Here is a 23,809-nt window from a genome sequence, read left to right as displayed (position 1 = left end):
ACACCATTTGAAAGTAGATGTTTGTCTTTCCCAAATAAAATAATTTTCCTAATATCATTAAGAGGTTAAGTTAAAATTTTACTGCAGACAATGAAATGACATATTGCTGTGACGTGCTGAGTAATATTTCCTGCTAGCTAGACAAATCTTACTCAAAAAGCCACAGTGAATAAACCACCCCCATCAAAATCAGGTTTATGTAGAAAACATTTTAGATTTCCATTAAAATCACCTTTCTAAGAGAGACAATAGACTAATTTGTTTCATAGCAGTTGCATAATTTAGTAGTTAACAATTTAAAGGTAAGCTATTGGAACTACATTTTTTGTTTTTGCTAAATTAGGAATGTAATTGTATTCACAGAATGAGATATAATCAGGTTTGAAGGGAAAAAGTATGTTTGTTAAAGAATACTGTTTTCTTATCAACAGCAGCACTGTAATTTTCTTATCAGCCTTCTTTTGTCCACAATTATCTGCAGTTTTTGTTCTAATAGAGGTTTTATAATTATATTCCAAAGTTAGGAAAGAGAATAAGTGGGAAGTGACATTAATGTACTGAAGTTCCAGAAAGGCTTAATTATGTAATTCAATTTCAGTAAAACACCTCCCAACAGCAACAGCTTGTAATAAAAAAGCAAATACACATACTGGCAGCGTAAGTACCCACAGTGAGCTGGGAAATAAACACGGAATAACCAAAATATTCTATTTTACCATATGCTATTTAAAAAAGAACACTTTGGCCACCATGTATGTTTTCCAAAGGCCATCTGACCCAACAGTGAAAACATGGTGGAACACACATGTATAGTCAAATCTAATAATTCCAGAAAGAGATTCATTTTTGTATTACGGAAGTAAAAAAACGTACGTGATGACCGCATACACCAATAAATGTGGCAACACAGGAGTGTACTACTATCCAGTCATTAAACATTCAAAAAGATTTAGATTCATTGCACCAACAGTATTAGCCCCATATGTGTGGCAATTAGTAAATGCCAAGTATTGTAATAATTTGCCTAAATGTTATTTATTTTTGGTATGCTTATTGCAGTTTTCTGAATTTGGATCATTTCAAAATAATGATTTTGAAAATGCTTGCAAAATTAGTATAATTTAGTTTATTTACATTGAATGTGGAGAAATGCAGCTAGTGGCCTAGTGTAAGCTTAGAATTATTCTTTAGATTGTGTTACATTTTACTGAGAATCATAAAGATATAAGGGTCTAATGCATCAAGCTTCAGTATCATATACTTAAGCCTAAAAGTGTATTTTCAAGTGTTATTATCAGATGTGAAAATCATACTTGATTCATTTCCCATTTACCTCCAGCATCATGGATAAAAAAAGAATATTTCTCCACCTGCCTGTCTTTTTAAGACAGTTTATGGCTAAAATTACATTAACATGTAGTATTGCTCATTTACAGATCTATAACAAAAATATTTTGCATACATATGATAAATAGTGTGAAAATTGAGATGCAATCCCAAAATAGGATGGCTTCATTCTTGAAATGCATCTAGTCCCCAATATAAAATTGAAAATATTTGTATGTAATGTAACACAATATATATGTATGAAATGGTCGCATATGTACAAAGGTATGTAACAGAGAGCACAACCCCATAGGAGCTGCCATTGTGGGTTCGGATCAACTCAGGCTCAGTCATTGCTTGTAGTCTAGGGTTTTATTTCACTGATCTCCTTCAATATTGTGGGGCTTTAATAAATCAGGCCCATTGTTTCAATTATAAGACTCCAGCCTCTGTATTTTCAAAGTCACTTACTTTGAAAATACATGACATAAACTCCAAACTATATCCTTGGTCAATCTACCTCTAATGCCCAAACTTTTGCCAAGCTTCACCAGCTATAGAGGGGTTCCACTGTGACCATTCCTGGGATAAATGAGCTATTAGGATTCAGTTATCTGCAGTAGTAAAAAAAACTTTAAATATTAAATGAGTACATTTTCATATTCATGGCAGGAACTGGCACTTTCAGGCTGTCCCCAGATATTTATCTCTCCTCCACAGCCCTCCCCCACTAAGCCCTACATTCAGTGATTAGCACTGGCAAGACAAACAAACATTCCTCGGGGATGTTTCCAGCAACAGAAGGTGATTCAGCAACAGGAAATAATAATAATAGAAATCATTTTCTTTGGTACCCTTTTTTAGTAATAACCAAGTGCCCTAAATGTGCCCTAAACCCCCAAACCCTCCCTCCATAGTGTTTGTAATTATCATTTGAAAATATTTAAAGCTGTGTGCCAACTACAAAAACAAGTATATAACTCTTTAAAGAAAAAAGGAACTTTTTCAAAAATCCTTAATATTTACATTAATTTATTAGTTTTTTTTTTCAATTGCTGAATTGAACAATACTGAATGCAATCAGATCCAAAAAAATTAACATGCCTATTGCTTTTTCTTAGGATGGTACAGTGTTTGATGGTCGGCCTATAGAGTCATTATCTCTGATTGATGCGGTAATGCCAGATGTTGTACAGACAAGACAACAAGCTTTTAGAGAAAAGTTGGCCCAGCAACAAGCTGCTGCAGCAGTATCTGCACCAAGTGCTGCACCGGTCACCACTGCCTCAACAGCAGCACCTGCAACCCAGCAGACCACACCAAAGAACGGAGCAGCCACTGTGAATGGTGAAGAGAATGGGGCTCATGCAATAAGTGAGTAAGCTGTACTGTATAACTTTTAAGCAACATTCAAGTTAAACTTGGTTCTCCACCCAGGAACTTCATAAAAATGAGGAGAGATGCAAAAGGGGTGTTGTTAAAAAAAATCATACAATATCAACCTATTTATCCACCCAGGGGAAATTTTTTAAACCAGTCCCCCACAGCAGATATATGAAGGACACATCGGAAAGGACCACTGGTAATTCCTATGTAGGACAGCACAGTGGGATGCTGCTCACTCCCCCCCTCCTTCCCTCTCCATGGAACAGCGCTGTGTGTACAGCACTCATTGTCCATCTGTCACTAGAAATCATCACAAATGATCGTTTCCAGTGACAATTATCTAACATCTATTGGATGTGTGCACAGGGCTTAAGTGAATGGCAATTGCCAAAGTTTTGAGCATTGCCATATACTACACAATACATTGGAGTGAAGCTAGCCTAATACAATTGTGTATTTATAATACAGCTTAGACATCTCCTGGTTTCCATCCATAATGTGGTTTGGAGCCTTGAGGACTGCAGCTGAGAAAAACTGATTTTAATACTGCAGCTATTTCTCCATATGAGATGCGGCACATTTATGATTAATCATTATAATCTTAAGTGTTTTTGTCCTTTGCAAACTTGGTTTATAAATGTAATTACGTTGTCAAATGTCATCAGACTTGAAGTTTCCATAAAGCATTTTAAATATAAAAGGCTTATTCCAGTTCATTGAAATTTTAACAATTCAATTTACTTTTAGTGCTTTCATTGTATTAAAAAGAGATACAGGCCAGAATTTTAAATGACTCTTCCTTACCAGCAGTTGACAGTATCATTAAATAACCATTGTGAGATATTGGACACATAACTAGATTCTGATGTGTTTTGCAGATAACCATGCAGAACCAATGGAAATTGATGGTGATGTGGAAATTCCACCTAATAAAGCAACGGTGCTACGTGGACATGAATCTGAAGTGTTTATCTGTGCCTGGAATCCAGTCAGTGATCTCCTAGCATCTGGGTAAGTCAGATTTAATGTAAAATCAAAGCAATATTAGTTTAAGGACTGTTCTAGACAAATGAAATAGGCCGATGGTGCTGTAACAGGTTAGAAAGCAATTTTTTTTCTGATCCCTGTTCATCTAAAGGTCTTATAGTAAGCATGAAATTCTCTAGGCAATTTGGAATTTAGAGGAGACAGCACAAATTACTTTATATCCTACTCCAGACTACCTCTGGATGTTTTTGGCTTCATTTCCCAAGAGAACAGCGGGGGAGAAGATGCAGAGGATGCTAAGGGAAATGCAAAGGCTCTTTAATGTTTAGGGACATTAAATAATGTTTCATTTATCATTGTAACTGAATATAAAGAAAGACTTCTTATAAAGTGTTCCTGCATTACATTTTACTAAAATAACTCTTATGACACAATGAGGAAAGTCAAAGTAGGTCAAAGTCAGAAGGTAATAGATTTTCAGTTAAGAAGTGAGATCTTTTATATTAATGAACAGGCAGGTCAGGAGTAGAGCAGAAAGTAACATTTAGTTCATAGGCTTCTTTTTAGCTAGCTATTTAATCTGAAGTTCTTTTTAAAATGTTTATTTTAGGCTCTGTACAAGCCTAATTGCACTTTACTGCTATAGAATTGTAACTATACTCAACCCCCCCCCACACATTTCCTTCTTTCAAATGCCATAGGCCCCAGCAGACTCTTTGACATCTAGAAGTTTTGAAAGCTAGTGTCACCTGCTGCATGTTGTGGTTACATACTTGGGTCCAGATATCTGTAGAACAAAGTATTGACATATGGTTTGGGGGATAGTACCCCAATGCTAGGGTGGGGGACCCATCTTACTTTTTGAGCCCCCCCCCCCCACACACATCCTTTTTATCTTTAGTGCTTATACAGGCCAGGTACTATGGAAGAAGAGCAAGCAAAGTCCTGAGTTCCGGCTACTTCAGTGAACGCTGAGGATGAATTTCTTCATAGTACCTACATCTACAGCAGTCACTAAGAGCTTGTTTAAAGCACTATAACAGCTTATTAAAAATATGTACATACTTGAATGTTCATAACTTAAGCACAGATTCACATAATAGGCTGCCAGAAAATATTCTGCATTTATGAGAACAGAAAATCTGTGGCCATTTCAAAGTCTTGCATTTTTATTGATCTTCAATTGAAGGCAACATCAACTCAAGGCAACACAATTAATGCATCAACCATTGAAAGATTTTGAATACTTTGTACTATCTATACCAGCCAGTAATAGTTATACATGAAAATCTGGAACTGGAAGGATATGCAATACAAACATAACTATGTACTGTTTAGTTAACATTACCTGCGTAGGGAACAGGTTTTGCCCCAAAATTATTATATTTGTTTTTCTATTTATTTTGTAATTTCAAGTTCAGGAGATTCAACGGCAAGAATATGGAACCTAAATGAAAATAGTAGTAGCAACTCCACTCAGTTAGTTTTAAGACACTGTATACGAGAAGGCGGTCAAGATGTTCCGAGCAACAAAGATGTGACCTCATTGGACTGGAACGTAAGTCACTTACAGTTAACATTCATTAAAAAACTGAACAAGAATACATTATATTCTGTTAGCCTTACTTTTGTAATTAGCACTTTCCAGAACATTCATATCTTTCTTGAACTTACAACAATTATTTCAAAGAAGTACTCAACATTTTCATGGACATAGTGATTTTCATAAGGAGAATGTTTACTTTAGCCTGTTTAAAATTGTTTATTGCTCTTTCAATGTAAACATATATCATTTGCATATTGCAAGCATTGTGGATTAAATTTTAATTCTTTATATGAATAATGTATGCATTATTTACTAATGGACATCTAAGGAGTGAGCTGTAACTGTAAAATTATTTTGATGCTACCTACAGGAACAATTTGTATTCTAAGCTGAACGTAATGGTCACAGAGGGTATTATACTGCAGTAGAAGTATGTTTTGAATTTTATTTTTATTTTTTTGCATAAGTGTGGAAGTTTGTATGCTTTATCACTATTTATAAAGCAAAAACTACCATTGTATGCAGCAGGGCATTTTAGCTCTGTTTCAATTGTCCCTTTGTGCTAATAACATACCTCCTGAGACCCAGCCTGTGCCATGGCAGCAAATATTGTCCACCTATAATACAAAATGACCTATAATATGTATTTGTTTCACAAGCTATAATTTACTTGCATAGTAGGGGTCCACTAAAGGTCTAATCCCAACTTTTTTAGGTTCCTTAGCCAGTCCTGTATGGGAACCAATATTACAGCAATAATATTTTTCATTATTAGATATTATTTAACCTCGATAGCCTTTAGTACTGTCTGAAAGTTTTTTAGATTTGTTTTAATGAGTCTTGTCACTTGATATTTTCACCCCTTGCACTCCAGAGGACCCTGAAACTTAAAGACTGAGATTGCAGGCCTACCTGCATGCACCCAGAACACCAATCCTGCATGCCTACAGACCTGTCACCTAGTCCAATTATTGGTTTAGTTATACATTTTTTTTAATACTAGATACATAATCTGATAATTAATTCATGTATTTACACATGCTGATAGCTAAGCTAAGTGGATCATCCCACATATCTTAAAACATCTTCTGGAGCACCTTAATGGCTCCCAGAACCCAGTTGTTCCAACATTTACCTTTAGTGTCTTGAGCTAGCCTGTAAAATGTAACAATCTTTAAAACAGTTGTGGAGCAGAGATCATGAAAAATTATCTCTCAACTTTTTTTTCAAGTTAAATATATTCTCACAATGTTACCTAATAACATAGATTTTTCCTTAGGACAGGGATTCAATAATATCTGGTTAAATAGATAAAATCATCTCCTTTTACGGGTTCTAAAAAAAATAAATGAAAAAATGTCATGAATTGCACTGATATTTTTTCATGCATTTTCACCAGCTTGTAATTTTTTATATTTAGCTACTGACAAAAAAAAAATACCAGCTCTCACTTAGAGCTGATGGCAGATGGTTTAATAGACAGTGAAATTATTTTATTGCCTTTTCTTACATGGAATGTGTACCATTACACTTTGTAAATGTTCCTCTTGATGATTGGGCTTTATATTACTTCAGCGGAAAAAAGGGACTCATTGAATTAAGTGTTCCATCTCCAGGATACAAGGTTGAATATAACACATTTATTTTAAACATTTGCTCTCCCGCAGGCTGACGGCACACTCTTGGCTACAGGATCATATGATGGTTTCGCAAGAATTTGGACGCAGGATGGTAAACTTGTTTAATGTATTCAGTATCTGAATTGTGTAGAGTTTTTATGCTGCAGTTATTGACAATTTGGTATAACTTAGTTATAACTTTCCTGACCATTATAAGAGTTATATACATATAGTGTTTTTTGTACTCTATGTTGGTTTCTCCCAGATGTTGTTCACCTCCACAGAGAGGATGCATTGTTTTATAAAACTAATGTTGTCAAAATACAATAATATCAAAATTCATCCAGATTCAAGGCATTACTGAAATCGCTTAAGACACACCCCAAAAAAATTGTATATAATCTTTATCTCTCTCGGTTCTCTTACAAAAAAAAAAATTCATGCATTAGAGATAGTTACAACTTTTTGAGATCATCAAGAGCTAAATTTGCCTAAAACTTTCCTAAAAAATAATTTTTTATGCATTAGCAAATATAATTACAAATAAATAAGTAAATATATTTAATATTGAACAAAGAAGAGAGAATACTTATAAATACTGAAGATTTTTGTACAGTTTTAAGGAGTAAACCTATTTTATATATAGTCACTATTGGGTCATTATCGTCTTCACCAAGGGTCTTCGCTAAACATTTTCTGCTATAAAGAGATACATAATATATTATTGAGAAACTTTAACTATTAACTAGTAGTACTTAAAATCATGCATTTTTTTATTTACCAATTCGTACTTATACCATAGGAACTATAAATATAAATTGCACCTTGTGCACATATTAAAATGTGGGTTTTATGACAATGTGTTAACAGCCCGCTGACTCATTTCAACAAGTTCTGCTATTTCTAAATATTCCGGCTGTGCTTGTTATTGAAAAGATTGGTGAGAACAATAGAAAACAAGATTCTATTAATATGCAATGTGTGAAAAATATCTAACTTAGGGAAAATAAATGAATAAATGATAGAGATTGAACATACTTTCCATTATTTATTCACATTTAGTGCAGAGCAGATGAGGAAAAGCATGGCATGTTGATTCTGGCAAACAGAGTACAAACCTCTTTCACCTGCAGGGCAGTAAAGAACAACAGGGGTTATCCGACATAGGCAAAATGATTCTCTCCATCAGTGCAAAGCTGAATTGGCCCTGAAATTGGCGTAGAGTTTTGTCATTTATCTAGTTTTCTCTGGAGATACAAAAAAAGAAGTTATAAGTAAGCTTAAACTTAAGTGCTGACTTATAGGTAGTAGCTCCCTATTTTTTCCTTGTGAAAAAGTTAGGTCTAACCAAAAATGAAAAAGATATTTACCTTAGCCATAGCTTTGACAAACCAAGCCTGGTTAATATTAATGCCACTGGGATTGTGCAGTACAGCATTCTCATGGGACACTCAATGTCTTGAGGAATCAGCCAGAAGCCATGGTCATTAGTTGTTTTTTTTTTTATTGATAAGGTAACATCTGAAATCTGAATTGAGTGCAAGACTTTTAAAAATGTTTTTTACTACATGATAGAGGTATCTTTTTAGCATGAAAATGTAATCGGGCATTTTGGAAAGCCTTTTTATTGACCCATCTCAAAGCATGTTGTCTAGTATAAGGATGAAAAGATGAGGCATGCTGACCTCTCTGTTCCCCTGTAATTACCAGCCCAGCCAGTAATCACCAAGTGGTGATCAAATAAAGTGAAACTGGAGTTGTTGATGAATAATTAACTTTTGCCACAATTAGCAAGCATGCTCAGACAAGTCCTTTGGGTTCACCATGATACTATTTGGCCTTTTGAAGGCCACCGATATTGTAAGTCCTGCTTGTGTGCACAAGTTATATTGTCCCAGACATCCCAGGCTCTACACTGCATGGAACATTTACAGTGTGGGGTAAGCAAAATAAAAAACAAAAGCCACCTGGTGCAGTGAAGATTTTTTTTTGCAAGATATATGTTGCCTGTCTCTTCTACCAAAAACATGTACTTAGCGACATTTTTTAGGTTTAGTTCCACTTTAAGAACAAAGCACAGCATATATTTTAATAAAAATATACATATATATCACATGTAAAACATGTTTTACAACTGTGAATTACCTATATGAATAAATCTTTGTTATTTGTTTTCCCACAGGCAACCTTGCGAGCACATTAGGTCAGCATAAAGGTCCGATTTTTGCACTGAAGTGGAATAAGAAAGGCAACTATATATTGAGTGCAGGTGTTGATAAGGTACTTTCATTATTGTGTCAATGGGAAATTAAAAAAAGCAAAAAGCAAATCGATGTTTTTGATTGAACTGTTTATTTTGGAAATGCTGGTGGGTATGGTTATTTTACACAGGAAGGAAGTGATCACATGTAGACAAGAAAAATAGAATTATTGAGAAGTGTGGATTATTCAGAGACAAAGCTCTACATAAGATGGCCACATATTTACAGATCTCTCATTACTACCAATGTGGGACTCCCAATAGGTCCATATTTACAGTTACTGCATGGTCAAACCTCCTTTGTCACAAACTTACTCCACTTTACTGAGATAGTTCTCACATTTTCTAACAGGAAAAACTCCCCAGACCTAAAAAAGTGCTTCCAGTAAGGTCCATCCATTTTGGGGTAATCCAACTTTACCCAATTTTCACATGCTACAGTGTCTACATTATTTTCCATAGTTTGCACAATGAGGTCCATATATGGCACCTAGCACATTTTTCAAACATAATACCAATAAATTGTCGACTGCTTCCCCACTCCCACCCCAATCCCAAATTAGTGTAATTAGTGTAATATTTCTCTGTGATATATGGAGAGAGAGGAAGGAGCCCTCCATACATCTTTTAACAAATATTCATTCCATATTGTTTCTATCTTCATTACTCCTTTAGACTTAGGAATGCAATAAGAGCTCACCTTTCTTTTCCACTTTATCTTATGCTGGTAACACTGCTTATTTTCCTATTATTTTCTATTTTTACATTATCTAATTATAGCATACCTTTTTTTGCCAATCAGTTAAACATGACATATATACTTAAATAATCTTATCATATTACATAAAACATCAACAACAGTGTAGCATCCCCAGATACAATAGAATCCATAGATGTTTTTTTCTTATCCATACTTGGTATTAGTGGAACATTGGTATCACCACACATCATCAAATAGCCTTGCGCATTTTTGCGCAACAAAGTCATCCGCTGTCCAAAAATGCAATTGATTATCATTGGGAGCATAGTAAGACACCAATGTCACTTTGGCCTCTTTTAATGTTCCAACCAATATCAAGTACTGGCCAATTATATCCACCACCTCTCTGTCCAATTGAAATACCACTGTTTTTCTAAAACCAATAGGCACCCCCCAGAGCATTAGCTCTGAAAACAGTTGGATAGGCCCCATGAAAATATTTTGGGCAGGAAGAAGTAGAGAAGTGTGTGTCTTGTAGACATATTACATCTGCCTTACGTGTATGAAAGTAGCGAAATGCTTGTGACTTTTTAACTGGGGAATTAAGGCCTGCCCCACACCAGAAACAAAAGGGAAAAGATACAGACTAAGACAGGGAAGACACCAGACAAACAAAACACTTTACACTATGCATAATATATACGCCCAGGGTATGTAGAGCGGAGACCTGCTCTCGCCCCAAATCTGCCCTCTTTGATAATATAAAAATGTAATATAAACAAGAGAAGACAGACTTTTTTCTGTCGCCCCAAAAATGTCGTCAGACATAACTCCCAATTTAGTGGCGGGGGATATCCCTGGTGACTTGCAAAGATGCGCAGTGACTTCTACACCAGGACCAAGGCACAATATTAAATACTGAATAACATCAAGCAATTCTCCAATTATTTAACCAGCTATTGGAAAAAATATTTTTACTCCTAACAAACAAGTACTTAGCATCTCAAGTAAGCCAGTAGATTTGTATCCAGGCTTATCAAAACATTATATCTGTTTAAAAAGGGACATTCATACATTATGGGCCAACATTATTTCCACAACCCCTAAGAAAAACTTGAAAAAAATAAAAAAATCAAATATTACTCTGAGAGTATCTCAGGCGTTTAGGTGAATCTGTGGCCTTTTGCTCCTTAGTCCTCTTTTGCTGGTGTACTTCAGATATTAGTGATACTGGAGGATTAGGATTTTCCACATGGCCTGATTTCTCATATTGATTAGAGGCATAAAGTCCCATTTCCTGAAACTGATTTCTGGCCTCCTCTGGCGAAGAGATAACTTGGAACTTGCCCCCATATGTAAATAACAATTTAAAGGGGAAACCCCATCTATATTATATAATATATATTTCATCTCTCTGCGACGCAATATTGTTACTGGAGCCAAGTCCATAAAAAGTTGGTAATTATGACCTTGAAAAGCGAGGGGTTCCTGCTTTCTGGCGTCCTTCATTATCACATCTTTAACATAAGGGTAATGCAATTTAATCACGATATCCCTTGGTGGAACATCAAGTTTTGGTTTTACTAAATTGCGGTGTGCACGATCCAATCACTGTTGTATTAAGATCAATTACACTTTCTGGTAAACCACGTATACGGAGGTTAGAGCGGCGGGCCCTATTTTCATAGTCCTCCATTTTATGATGTAAAAGCTGTACCTCCTGTTTCAAATACTCAATATCCTCTTCATGCCCCTCTAGGACAGTGGTGACATCATCTACTCGCGCCTCTATTTGTACCGTATGCTGGCCCAACTCTCTTAGCTCCCTTGTAAAGTGCTCTGTAATTTTCTTGGTAGTATTTTCTAATGCCGTATGCAACTATATTTGAAATTTTTCCCAAAAAAAATTCTGGATCTGAAAACTGTTGTTGCACAACTGATGCTGGTGTTGAAGTCAGGCTCCCTGTATACATTTTTGGTTCACTAGAGCACTCACTCCTCTCCTGCAAGCCTCCCTCTGCACTGCTCTTCACTCAGGGAGCCTCCCGAAGCCAGAACCGCCGCCTGATGTGCCCGCTACAGCCTTGTTCGTCCCAGTGTAGAGCGGAGCCGGCTCAAGACTCTAACATCTGCCTGGTCCACGCATGCACCCTCGGGACCATAGTTTTTACCTAAGGAAAAGAGCTATCACATAATCTATGACTCGTTCAAACAAGTTCCTAGGTTTGTAATCAATTTATTAGTTTTGTAATCAATTTATATATGTATATATGAAAAAAAGATAACTACTGTAACACAAACTATGAAATAAATAGAGCTACCCTAAATACACCCCCCTCCCCCCGATTAAAAAAATATCTGATTAATGTGAAAAGAGGGTAGATCCTTTTTTTTAAGATAATTTCATCCAAGCAGGCTCAATCAATGAGTTATCTCCAAGTTTTCATAATATCTCCATACGTAATCTCCTGGTTTCCCTTTGTAAGGCTGCAGGAAGATGCTTGTTGTTTGGGATATGAACCAGATGTGACATGGGAAATGGCATAATTCCCATCATTAATTATAATCAAGAATATGAATGTCTTTCATACAACAGGTATCAGAGTAGGAAGGTTTTAAACAGGTTATATGACCTTAATAACTTGTTTTATATATTATGTATTATATTACCTTTGGAACCATAATGCATACTTCTTCATATCTGCCCCCTGAACACTCAGAACACAGTCAGAAATGCAACAAAATAAAACCAAAGTGACCAGGAAAAAAAGATATAGTCAACAAAAACTCTGCAGCATTTAGAAAAAATGCACAATATTCAAATGACCCAGTTCACCTATCCCTGTTTAGGAAATTAAGACATTCTCCAATGTCCCTCTAAGATATATTTTTGAAAATAGACTACTTTTCATATCCTTTTCTCCAGATTTGCCACCTTACCTAGTGTTTCCGTCCCTCTCTGCTCTGCATTGTTTGCAAGGACAGGCCCTCTACTTTTTGTTTGTTGTCTCAATTGTGATGGTTTTACCTAAGAACCTAACTACTTTGTTGGTTGTTATTTTATACTTTTATTACATTTTTTGTACGCACTTGTGTGTTATACCAGGTATTCTTACTGCAGAGTTGTGAACTGTTAATGCATTATTACTATTGTCTGTATTGTACAGCAGTTCTGACGATGATGGTGCTTTATAAATACCAATATTATACCTGTTTTAAAAAAAATGTCCATATAACTGAAAAGTTATTTCCAGACTTTTCAGGGCATGCTCTTATGTTCTTAATTCTACTTTTTTAAAAAAAAAAAAGTAAGAGGAAAACTATAGCACAATACAGCTTCTTTTCTTTGTGTTTCCTTTTTTCAAATAACAATATGCTACATATATATGTGTTTCCATGTTTTTCATTATATTAAACTCATCAAAACAAAGTAGAGGCAATTTCACTCTTCACTTTATTCTGTTATCTATGATGCATTGAATTTAGTGGTTTGAGTTTCATTGTGCTGCTGCTGGGTTGTTAATTTGCTCCATGTCTGTTTTAGTATATGCAAATAATAAGGTTTTCAATACAAATTTTATAGTTTAATATAATAGGCATTTACAAAGCAACTGCAAATAGGATTGAGCAAAAACTGCAGGATATATATGAAGAAGATAAAGACTTACGAAAAGAAAAACATGAGTAAAACAACAGTGACTTCCATTTATTTCAGCCTCATTTCTGTAGTTGCAAAAGATTAAAATCTGCACCCAGATACTTTTCTGGAATGCATTGCAAACTTTCAGTACTTTGTATGTTCTTATTACAAAAAATGTACAACTGCTTCCAGTTAATTTAAAAAGAAAGTAAAGGAACTCTTCCCAGTATAGACTTAAAAAAAACAGAATTTCTTACTTTCCATCACTCTATGTAAAAAAACACCAATAAATTGTCTGAGTTGAATTTTAAAGTCAAAGTCCAGAGGAATTAGTGACTAACTGCAATCTGTGTCTACTGGGGACAACATGGATACAAAAATTAAAAAACGGGGGTAAGGGTTAACACTACTGACTTTTTTGTTTTTGCTGTCTGTTCTTTCTTGTCCCAATGGCACACACATTTTTGGAATGGGCATCCAAGAGACAAAAATAGAGGGGAACTCTAGACAATGGACTAATGAAAATAACTCCAAAACTCTAAAATTTTGACTAGTGATAGGTGTTAATAGATTTTTTGTAGGAACTTTCTTTTAAATTAAAAGAAAACCTTTACCCTGAGATATTCCCAGTTTTCTGCTTCAAACTGTGGTTATGATTTGTAATCAAGCTGAAGTTTTTCTATATAATGACACAATGTACTTTCACAGTGAACAAAGTATTTTATTGATAAAAGGTTTTTTGGCCAAATTCAATTTTAGTATCAAAAGGTAAAAATCCTGATCAAAAAGTAGATTATTTGTCTATCCTAAATTATAAGTAATTTATACACAAGAAAAACATGCCACTGATATAAACAGTTAAACTTATAAATTATTACATTGATGGATGTGCACAAATGCCTGCTTGGTGGTTAACGTAATAAAATATACGTTTTCCAGTTTGAACAAAAATTAGGGTATAAGTCACAGATGTACCAGATAAAAAATCAATTAACAGGAGAAAAGTAGCTTGGTTTAGGTAAAACTATTTTAATAGCAAAGCATTATTTCAACATTTCTAGGAATAATTCACATTTTCAACTAAGCAGTTACTTTTTTTCTTTTTTCATATAGACCACAATCATTTGGGATGCTCATACAGGAGAAGCAAAACAACAGTTCCCATTCCACTCAGGTATGGCTGACATGTTAATTCTTGTTTATAAATATCAACATTTCACAAACATTTATTATGTCAGGCACTGTCTTTTTTAATGACCGAAAAATCTCCTTTACAAAATTAGTTGTACATACAATAATTTAAATTTTTTGTCTGTAACTTAAAAGCGTTTGCTGTTTTGGAGGGACAGCCCCTCTTTTGGAACCAATCTTTTTTTTTTTTTACAACCATGCCTACAACTACTACATAACAGATAGTTAACAGCAATATTAATTGCACATTACAGGGTACACTATGGACCTGACACATTGGGCCTGATTTATCAAAGCTCTCCAAGACTGAAGAAGATAGAATATCATGGATAAAGTTGATTGATCCAGCAAAGCTGCATTGGATCGATTCCAGGATTTAAAGCATTTGCAAAGTAATAGCAAATGATTATAAGAAATCCATTCCAGGTTTGCTGGATAACCAATGTTCACCCATGATAGTCTAGCTTCTCCAGTCTTTACAGTCTTTTTTAAATCAGGCCCCTTCAGCTCTTATACCCAAGTCCCAAGCGATATACTATTACTTTTTGTTTTCATTTCTCAATTGTGAAAAAGTTTTGAATGGTTATACCTTACTGGTTATTTTAACGTAATGTTTTGTGTGCTGTACTAGCGAAGACCTAAAAAAGTAGCATCTCCTGCTCATGGAAAAAATGTCATAATGTGTCTTTTTTTTTAATTAGACACATCTTCTTGGAAAGTATTCGTATATACTTGAATATAAACCAATCCGAATATAAACCAAGGTACTTGTTTTTACCTGAAAATACAGGGAAAAGCTTTGACTCGAGTATAAACCTAGGGCACAAAATGTGTCCATTATTGCCAAATTCAAAACAGTATTGTCCTAGTACATGAATACACATGAATAAGTATATCCATGGTGTGGTATTATTTAAAAGATAAAAAAATAAAATCACAAGAGCTCAGTCTGGATAAATTTTTTTCTTTTTTCAAGTTAAATTATTTTGTGCTTTTGAGTTGACTATTGTTGGTCACTTGCTCTTAGATAATGATTTGTGCAATATTATTGACGACCAGTGCATTAGGCTGTGTCCTCATTTAAAGTGTATAATAAACTAATTTCTCTTGTCTACTTTCCAATTGTCTCTCCCCTCACATTGCAAATCTCCCCTTACAATCAATTATGAATGTTGCAGCCAGACTTATCCATCATTGCCACCACTCCTCTTTTGCTGCATCTCTTTGTAGTTCTCATCATTGGCTTCCGTTTCACCTTAGAATCAAATTCAAGCTCCTGTGCTTTGCCTTTAAACCCCTCCACTCCTCTTTTGCTGCATCTCTTTGTAGTTCTCATCATTGGCTTCCATTTCACCTTAGAATCAAATTCAAGCTCCTGTGCTTTGCCTTTAAACCCCTCCACAGTTCTCGTTCAACTTACCTTTCTGACCTGAAGAAAAAATACTCCCCTAGCTGCTCTTTTCACTCTTCCAATGACTTACTACTGACTTCCTTACTCATAGCTTCGTCACACGCACGGCTTCAAGACTTTTCCAGAGCTGCCCCAACTCTATGGAATGGTCTTCCTCATCCTTTCCAACTTGCTTCTACAGTCTGCTCATTTAAAAAGGCTAATAAAACCCACCTATTCAAACTTGCCTACCAATTTTCTTCAGTCTCCTAAACCCTCTCAACATACCCACTATTCCATATCCCCCTTCCTAGTGTGTGCTACATCCCAAACCTTTTAGATTGTAAGCTCTTCTGGGCAGGGTCCCCTCCTCCTCCTGTGTCATTGTTTGTATCTGTCTGTCATTTGCAACCCCTATTTAAAACCCCTATTTAATGTACAGCACTGCGTAATATGTTGCCGCTATTTAAATACTGTTTATAATAAAAAAATATTATTAATGGCAAGAGTTTGCTACACACTTCACACCATCTACTGGTGTTACCCAAAAATAAACCAAAATTCAGTTTACACCTGAGTATATACAGTATTTACCAGTTTGGTGTTCACATGTCTGGAGTAATCTATGTCTAAAAAGATTACCTTTTTAAAAATGCCAAATATTTTTGTGGTCTTCAACCCAGATATTAGAATGTTTTTTATTGCATCTACAGCTCCTGCCCTAGATGTGGATTGGCAGAACAATACCACCTTTGCATCTTGTAGCACAGACATGTGTATTCACGTTTGCAGGCTTGGCTGTGACCGTCCAGTTAAAACCTTTCAAGGACACACGGTAAACCTTTTTATTATTGATTATTTTGGTTAGTTTACAGATCATTTGGTAACAATGTTAAAATGGCACGACATTGTATAGCTACCTTACATCTATTAATTTTTCCAGATAAACTCGTTTTCTTTGGGACAGGTGCCAATGGAAAGTTTAGTGTAAAAAGTTACAACAAATATTAAGCCAGTAATATAAATATCTAAATGGATGACTGGGTGTAATATATATGCCTTGTCTGATGACATGGCACCTTCTAAGTATCACTAGTGTGAATGTTAAAATCACAATGGAGGCATTAATGGCCTAAAATCAACTAAACTGAACCTGCCAAAAATTGCTATAATGTACAACTGCTAGGAAATTATTTTGGGGTAAATCACCAAATGTTTGCAAATGCTTAGATCAATGTGAGCTAAACCATAGATAAAATAAACTGATTCATTTTGTTCTGCAATAATACAATATCAGCTTAGCCAGCTGGTAATTTTATTGTGTTGATCTCACTTGGCACAATCACTTAGTTACTGGGACTTTATAACTTAGTGTTAGCACAGAACAGAACCTCTTTACCGATGCCAACACTGTCATCTGTACTTTTATGGTTATATGAAACCATAAATAGATGCAAAAAAAAAAGGAAATGTTGGAAAAATGTAACAATGTATTTTTATAAAGCAAATCCACAGCAAGAAGAGCTTAGTTAGTGTTAAATGTTGTTGAGCAAATGAAAGCATGAGGTTAGAAAAGTGTTATATACAGAAGATAAACTGTTCTAAAATGACGCACGATTGCCCTCCACTGGATGTCGGCTGCATTTCCATCCACTCATTACACCATGTTTTCCTTTAGAATGAAGTGAATGCAATTAAATGGGACCCATCAGGAATGTTACTAGCATCATGTTCAGATGATATGACCTTGAAGGTGAGTAGTTTAAAAAAATTAATAGAAATATTTTATTGAAGATCGGAAAGCTGTTTTTAAATCCACCATGTAATAACACACACAAATTCCATTTCAACACAGTTTTATTTTTTTAAATAACCTAATTCTCAACTGCAATTTATAGCTTTACACACTGGCAAAATCTGTTTGTGTATTTACCAGTTTAGTAGTAGGGTGTCTTAATTTTGCCCTATTTCTTTTTATAATTTGTGCTGGGAAAATTTAATATTATGATGTGACTTTTTAATTCTACATTTTTTATAAGATTTGTTGTATTTTTATGCATGGACTTTAGTATATGTATGTATTGGTATGTGTAGGCACCTAAAGGGTACATTTTGTTTTTGGTGGCCCTGTATTCCTTAGCTGATACTAAGTTTTATGTCTCCATTCAATCAAATGAAAGCAGCTTTTCATCTTTTGCAGAGACTGCCTCTTTATTTGAACCCAACCCTTCTGGCCTTGCCTTATTAGTTGTTGCTCTGTTTACTGCATAGTCATTTATATAAAATAGACTATTTACCTACTACAATTGTTATACTACCCAAAACTTTTATAGAGCCTAGTTGTAATTTCATTTGTTATATTGTAAGAAACTAAAGGTAAACTATTTAGGCATCTGCATTGTGGATATTATTTCTTGTGATCTGCATAATTAGAAATGTGGGAGAAACATGTCCTATGCCTATATACATTGGGCTAGATCTATTAAAGCTCTCCAAGACTGGAGAGGATACACTTTTATCAGTAAAGCTGGGTGACACAGAAAACGTGGAATGGATCTGGTCCAAGACTGAAAACATTTGCAAATAGCAAATTACTTTTAAGAAATCCATTCCGGATTTGCTGGAATCACCCAGTTTTACTGATGAAAGTATATCTTCTCCAGTTTTGGAGAGATTTATTTAAATCAGGCCCATTGGTGACTGGAGACGATAGATTATAATGGGAGAACCTGGGTGATCTTGCAAACCCAGAATTAATGTGGTGTAGCTCTAAAAACATTTGGCAACTAACAGCAAATGATTTGCAAAAAATGCAATTCCAGGTTTACTGGATCATCCTCTATGATAGTCTATCATTTCCAGTCCTGGAGAGCTTTAATAAATCAGGCCCATTGTATCAAACATTTACCCTCTTTCTCATCTCAGAAAATTGATAAGCAAAAATAAAGTTGTACATTCTTTATTTTACAACTGTTTATGCTTTTTATACTTTTGTACGTTGTATTATGATAGTGATCTACATAAGACAATGGAAGTAATGTGAAGGACACTCGCCTAATTCTGTGCACTAAGACCCTGATTAAGGCATTATAGAGAAATTTACTGGAATCAGAGGGATCATGCAAACATGATTTAGAAATGCGAATAATCTCCATGTGATTTCAATATGTAGTTTTCTTAGAACAATACTTTTCTTTAGGCACTTTCTGCAAAATACTATTTCTGTATACGCTGATCAGTCAAACCTTAAAAACACTGACAGGTTATGAGAAAAACCTAGATTATTTGTTACAATCGTCAGTCAGTTCTTAAAAGTAATGTGTTGGAAGCAGGAAAAATGGACAACTCTAAGAATATAAATGGCAGGGGCAAAATCATCATCTCCAAAATGTCTGGTCTAGTGCAGTGGTCGCCACCTTTCCGACCTCACGGACCACTAAATCCACAGAATCCGGACCATGCATGCGCGGTGAGCGCGGTCCCCTTCTTCAAAGGGGAAGAAAATTCCGCCAGAGTGACGTCATGATGCCAAAACCCACCCACTCTCCCATTGCTGGTTTAGACCTGCTTGCTAAAATTGTCAAAATTTTCCACCCCTGGCAACCGCTGGTCTAGTAAGATGTTCCCAATATACTTTGGACCTTTTGTTTTTTGGGTTTTTTGGGGAACTGTGACCCTACTAGAATTTCTCACTCCCTTTATTGTCCTGGTGACCATTGTCACTAAGACAGAGAATGAGAAAAAGAAATTAAGCATTTTGATTGGTCATCAGAGCAATAGGTGAGGGAAAATCCTCCAGTGGGGACACCTGTTCCATGGACAACTATCTTGGAAGATTTACTGGACACAAAGTAAATGTAAATTTCTACTAAACAATAAAAATTAATACATCTGATAGGGGGTTTAGCATTCCCCTGCTTTTTACAAAACAAGACCTGGTATTTTGACTGAACATACACTTAAATGCTGGCTATGGGAGAATGATGCCAAAACACAAAGTGCATTGCAACATACCCACTGACCAGTCAGAGGGCTCATACTGACCCCTGTCCTGTGGAAAGCACAAAAGGCACATGAACGTAGGAACTAAAATATGCAGCGATGAAAAAAGGTGGCCTGTTTTAAGTCAATTAGCTAAGCGATACCAGATGAGATTCAAACTGTCTCAAATTCACGTGGAATGCATCTGTAAAATAACTGCATCTGCCTGTCAACACAAATCCAAAGGGAGACAACCGGTCAATAGATCAGGACCAGAGATAGGGGCAACTTTCATCTGAGTCTGGCCATGACAGACAACATTCTCCTATCAGTTGCATTTGTACAGCACCATATTGAGGAAGAACAGCTTGAGAAAGAGATATTGTCTGCAACAGCTTTATTTACTGTATGCATTAATGAAATGTATTTATTCTTAACATGATTTTGTTATTTATGATTTGGTTTAGATCTGGAGTATGAAACAGGACATGTGTGTACATGACCTGCAGGCCCACAACAAAGAAATCTACACAATCAAATGGAGTCCGACAGGTCCTGGTACTACCAACCCAAACTCAAACATCATGCTTGCAAGGTGAATTATAATTAGATTTATATTTTTATTTCTCAAAGCTTTAAGTATTAAAATAGAATGTGTAGTGATTTTGTACATATATAGGTATTATGGTCAAAACTAACAAATACGAATTTTAAATCCATTTTTAAGAAAATGTGAATTTCTGTATATGAATAACATGTAGTCTTTTATTCACTCATCGGATGGAGGTCAAGGCTTCTTTCATTGGCCCCTTTACCTACTACCTGAAAAAAAAGTCTGTTATGTACAAATGTAGTTAAATCACATAACTGGATTTTTCAGAATTTTTTCTTTATCAAGTCTCTTAGTACTATGATCCATGGGAGACAGTTATATCTAAAAATAGGCTACTTCTGTTGTGCTGTCTCAAAAGCAGGCACGGGCAAACTACTGCCCATTGGGCTTTCTAATCCGGCCTGTCAAATATTGGTACAAAATTGTCCACATGTAAAAAAGGGTGACTAACAACACTGTTCTCACTGAAATTTAGGTAATGGCTTTTACACGTAATTTATATCTGTTCATACAAACAATCCCCATTGATCTGATACTGACCTGATCTGTCTGTCATATTTTAAACTTATTGTGGCCCCCGAGCCAAAAAGTTTGCCCACCCCTGCTTTAAAGCAAAACCATAGTGCTTTTGGAATGTTTTACCCCCTCCTTATGTCTCTTTGTAGATATTATACACTTGGAAAAAATAGTCAACTAAAAAAAAGTGACTTAAAATCATTAATAATGTTTATGTTGAAGAACAGAATTTATTTGCACATACTAGTAGTAGTCCATGCCATCCATTCTGTATTATTATAGAAGTGTCACAGTTTATAATAATCTCCTATACCTTTCAAATTTGTGTCTTGAACCTTATTAGAATAGAAAAAATGGCAAAGATTATGCATTTATGAATCTATAATTATTGTAATATTTAAATTGCTGAAAAAATCCCTCACACCTTACTTCATAAAATTAATTGTTCTTTTTATAAAAGAGTTTATATCTGCTTATTCTCAAAAATGTAGCAGATAATTAACAGCAGAAAACAACCTAAAACCTGGGGTAATCCATCACCAGTTTAAGAAGGAACACTTGGTGCATTCACATACACTAGTTTTTTATTTATTTTGTTCAACATTTGTGCATTCTGTACTTTACCTGTCACACTTACCTCCTCCTTGCTAAAACGCCGCCCTGCCTGTGTCACCTGTCGCTTCCCGTGTCTCCTGCGTTCTCCTGCGTCTGCAGTGGCCCCATGTCACTCGCATCTATTTCTTGACCTCTCTTTCTTGCTGCCTGCCTCGACCCTGGCCTTCCTTGACTATTCTCCTGCCTAGTGATTCGGTACCAGACTCTGTTCTGCCCATCCTGGTGTGCCCAAGGACTGCAATCTGGCAGCTGCTTAGATTTTGCACCCTAGCCATTCTCAGGGCTCACACCACTATTGTGCAAGCCAAAGTGCCCCCAAGAGGCTCCATCCCTCCAAGTGTGACATTATCAGTGCAGATTTCATGGCAACAATCAGTGTGCAGACCAAGGAAGTCTAGAACTAATATCTCATCAATAAAGGCAATAGCAAAAAAATGTTGGGTGATAAAGTGCCAGAATAGCCAAAATTGTTTTTATATTAGATGGAATAAGAAAAAGTTTGAACCTCTACTGTTTATTTCCCGTTGGGAAGTATTTCCTTTACTTCTGATGCAACAAAAATAGGAGAAAAAAAATGAAAATAGATTTCTGTCTTAGTTGTTATCAATAGAGATATCTAAATTGAAAAACTGATCGTCACCTGCCTGTACAGTTCTCAGATTTCCCATCAGTTTTGGTCTTAGTGACAACAATAACAAGAACAAATAAAGAGAAAGAATCTTCTCAATAGGGGCATAGACAGCAACGGGTTCAAGTTTTTCCACATTCTAGTCAAAGATAAGAATCTTACAGAGACAATATTGATGAAGAGATTCTGGCAGGCAACATTAATAATAAACTTGGCACAGTAAGTGCTATCTGTCAGCCTGCCCTGACCACTTTTTATTACTCACAAGGATTTCAGATGCTAAGGACTTCACAGGATTTCAGTTCAGTTCTAAGTAGCTGTGTCATCACCATGGTTTATTTTAAATCTTTTCTGCAATGCACCCCGGAGCAGCTAACTGTGAGCTTGGACTGCAAGTTTCATAGAGCCCAAACGTTTCAGCTGATTTCTAATAGATTGGAAATCTGTTGTTTGATTGTATTAGGAGGCTGTCAAGCTATAACATATATTAAATACATTGGTGCGCACAGTCCAGCAAAGGTCCAATTTGAAAAAAATAACACCTGCCAAATCTTATCTATAGTTTTAAATTTATGTATTATATACATGAATGCAAAGGTTCCTGATTCTAGGTTTTTCTTCTTTTTAATGTTATAGTGCGTCATTTGATTCAACAGTCCGGCTTTGGGATGTTGAGCGTGGTGTGTGTATCCATACATTAACCAAACATCAAGAACCAGTCTATAGTGTAGCCTTTAGCCCTGACGGAAAGTATCTGGCAAGTGGGTCCTTCGATAAATGTGTCCATATATGGAACACTCAGGTAAGTCTAGCAATCAAATATATTTAATAATTTTTATCGTAATAATAGATAATGTTTTGTTTCTTGAACAAATGGCACAATCTACCTTTTGTTTTTTTCTGCCAGCTATAACACTTTGGTTGGACAGTTTTGCACAGGATCCCACTGTTGGCTATGTCCTCCATTGTTTCCATCAGATAAATTAGTTTAAAATATAATCTGCTGATAATATTTTCACATCTAGTCTGGAGGCTGTTACATCTTACTGTAAATGTATGGATTCCACTACTGAGTGGTCACTAGATTTGTAGCCATACCGCTTACAGTCTGTTGCATTGTAGGCCTTTTGTTACACAAGGGCAATAAAGCCATCAAACTAGCTAACTTGTCTTTTAAAACAAAACCTGGACTAGTTTGGTAATTTCTGATTTAGCACAGCGGTAACTTTTTCCTATTGATTTTAACAATTAAATGTTGCCATGAAGTTGTGGTTTCACTTAAGATATTTCTGCATGTTATTTCTTCCAGAATGGTTCTCTAGTACACAGCTACAGGGGAACAGGAGGAATATTTGAAGTCTGCTGGAATGCCAGAGGTGACAAAGTGGGAGCAAGTGCCTCTGACGGATCA

At 35.5% G+C, this 23,809-nt stretch overlaps 1 protein-coding gene across 1 annotated transcript in view; it reads left to right on the top strand.

Annotated features, from left to right (window-relative positions):
- The window catches only part of TBL1X (transducin beta like 1 X-linked), a gene marked incomplete at its 3' end in the record, with an annotated part of 178,701 nt that extends 154,892 nt beyond the window's left edge, over positions 1-23,809 (top strand). Inside the window, 11 exon segments of the mRNA XM_072427388.1 lie at positions 2,448-2,700; positions 3,591-3,723; positions 5,116-5,257; positions 6,913-6,976; positions 9,047-9,144; positions 14,578-14,638; positions 16,759-16,880; positions 17,724-17,798; positions 20,494-20,621; positions 23,035-23,200; positions 23,708-23,809. Of these exon segments, the coding sequence (XP_072283489.1) occupies positions 2,448-2,700; positions 3,591-3,723; positions 5,116-5,257; positions 6,913-6,976; positions 9,047-9,144; positions 14,578-14,638; positions 16,759-16,880; positions 17,724-17,798; positions 20,494-20,621; positions 23,035-23,200; positions 23,708-23,809 (1,344 nt within the window).

Source organism: Pyxicephalus adspersus, chromosome 1 (genome assembly GCF_032062135.1).
Source record: "Pyxicephalus adspersus chromosome 1, UCB_Pads_2.0, whole genome shotgun sequence".
NCBI classification, from domain to species: Eukaryota; Metazoa; Chordata; class Amphibia; order Anura; family Pyxicephalidae; genus Pyxicephalus; species Pyxicephalus adspersus.
This window is presented reverse-complemented; position numbering and strand designations above follow the sequence as displayed.